This window comes from Bison bison, unplaced genomic scaffold, assembly GCF_000754665.1.
Source record: "Bison bison bison isolate TAMUID 2011002044 unplaced genomic scaffold, Bison_UMD1.0 scf7180017849431, whole genome shotgun sequence".
In the NCBI taxonomy this organism is placed as follows: Eukaryota; Metazoa; Chordata; class Mammalia; order Artiodactyla; family Bovidae; genus Bison; species Bison bison.
The window spans coordinates 10,640-12,723 of record NW_011480004.1 but is presented as its reverse complement, the minus strand read 5'-3'; the positions used below and the strand labels follow the sequence as shown (position 1 = coordinate 12,723).

The following is a 2,084-nucleotide window of genomic DNA, read 5'->3' as shown; positions in this document are numbered from 1 at the left end:
AAGAAAATAGATTGGCTCTAGCTCAAGTGACACAGCTGAATGATATTTAGGCTACTATTCCAAATACTCTGAAAAGATTAAACCCCATATTTGATCTTACCTTGGGATCTCCCAACCGTTCCAGGTATTTCTCAAAAGATCCCTCCACATACTTCAAAAATAAAACAAACTTGACTTAACCAAATACATAGCATTACTGAAATCTGAGTATATTCTGCAACATAATCCTCCAGTGAGTTTTTGTTCAGCTGAACAATTAGGATATTAAATGACTACTTTGCATAGCACCTCAAGAAGATTTGCACATACACAAAAGTTGAATGGAGAAAAGCTGGACTATTATTAAAAGTATCTTAGAAAATGTCCTGGCTTATTCACATATCAGTGCATTTCATCAAATGGTATGCCTTTGAGTTTCTTTTGAAATGCCAACTTAAGCAACAATTTGCATAAATCAAGCAAGCATAATAAGTATTTAAAATTTGACAGCAGACATTCATTTACAAAGTTGAACTGAGGAACTTTAAAGGGAATTTTATTAGTTTCAAAAAGAGCAAAAGGGAACTTTTAGATGATGGAAATATTTTTATATCTTGACTGCAGTGGCAGCTGTATGACTGTATATTATTGCCAAAACTTAAAACGCTAAAACATAAAATGGTGAATTTTATCAGACATAAAATATACCTCAATAAAAATTAATCTCAGGGAATATGAGATAATATACATCTAGTTCCATTCACGTGTATCACTAGACTTAAAAAAATCACTTCAATTTTTCTCAACCACCTTTTTAAACAGTTTTGAGGTATAACTGACATACAATAAACCATACATATTTAAATGACACAGTTAAGTTCCAACATACGTATGCACCCATGAAACCATCATGACAATCGTGATAGTATGTCCATCACCCCCATGAGCTGCCTTGTGTGCCTCTATAACTTCACTGATCCCAAAGCAACCAATGATCTATCTGCTGTTTTTCTATAGACTGGTTTGTAGTTTGTATTTTCTACAGTTTTATATAAAGAAAATCATACAACATGTACTTTTTGGAAGGTCTGGCTTCTTTCACTCTGCCTAATTAATCTGAGATTCATCCAAATGGTTTTAAAATTTTACCCACATCTTTGTTACTCAAAACGTGGTCCATGAACAACAGAAGCATCACTCAGGAATTTGTTAACTGCAGAAATCTTGGGCCCCAGATCAGATCTACTGAATCAGAATTTGTTTTTTAACAAGATCCCCAGGTGATTGGTATGCACAAAAATATTTGAGATGCAGTGCTTTACACCATGGTCTTGCATTTGAAGTAATTTCACAAATAACCCTTTCCCCAGGTGTGGTGAAGACTAATTAACTTCAAGGTAAAATGCTTCAAAATCAAGAAGGCTTCATATAGTTTTACAAGTCACTGAAACCTATTGAGAAAATTAAGAGTAAACCTCAAACAGCAGGCCAATATCCACAGTATAGTCAGGAGAACAAATAGCACTGGAACAGCTAGAAGTGTATTAAAAAAAAAAAAAAAAAAGAACAGCAAAAGTAACAGCCACAGGAAAAAGCACACTTCAAATCAGACCTTGATAAAACCTCATTTTGTTAACATGTTAACAAGACTTCAACTTATACCCCAACTTACACTTCAACATATACAAAGCTGTGTTCTAGAAGTTGTTTTAAAGTCAATCAATTAGCGGAAGAGCTCCAATTACCAGTTTGTCACATGAAAAGACATGTTTGGGACTAATTTGTTTCCTTATAGTTAAGTTTACATGATTCATCAAGTTGACTGATGATCATTGAGCACAAAATTAAGAAAGAAGTTCTCATTTGTACAAATTTTAAAATGCATGTTTAAAAATATTAACATAGCCAAACCTTTTGTGAACTATGATTACTTGTTTAAGAAAACCGTGAAATGGATAACATGGTCAAAATGTAACTGTTGGGGTATGAGGGGGATAAATGGTAGGAAGGATAAAGATTAGCTTTCAAAATTTTTAGAGTACAAACCAATCTAGTTCTGGGAGGAGATCCAGAAGTATGCTACCCAGGGGAAAAGAAGCTAACTG

General features: G+C 33.7%; 1 protein-coding gene across 1 annotated transcript in view; it reads right to left on the bottom strand.

Moving 5' to 3' along the window:
- LOC104993773 (putative bifunctional UDP-N-acetylglucosamine transferase and deubiquitinase ALG13) overlaps positions 1-2,084 on the bottom strand; it is a gene marked incomplete at its 3' end in the record, with an annotated part of 4,736 nt that overhangs the window by 798 nt on the left and 1,854 nt on the right. The window contains exon 3 of the mRNA XM_010847168.1: positions 101-151. Within this exon, the coding sequence (XP_010845470.1) occupies positions 101-151 (51 nt within the window). The remainder of the gene's footprint in view (positions 1-100; positions 152-2,084) is intronic.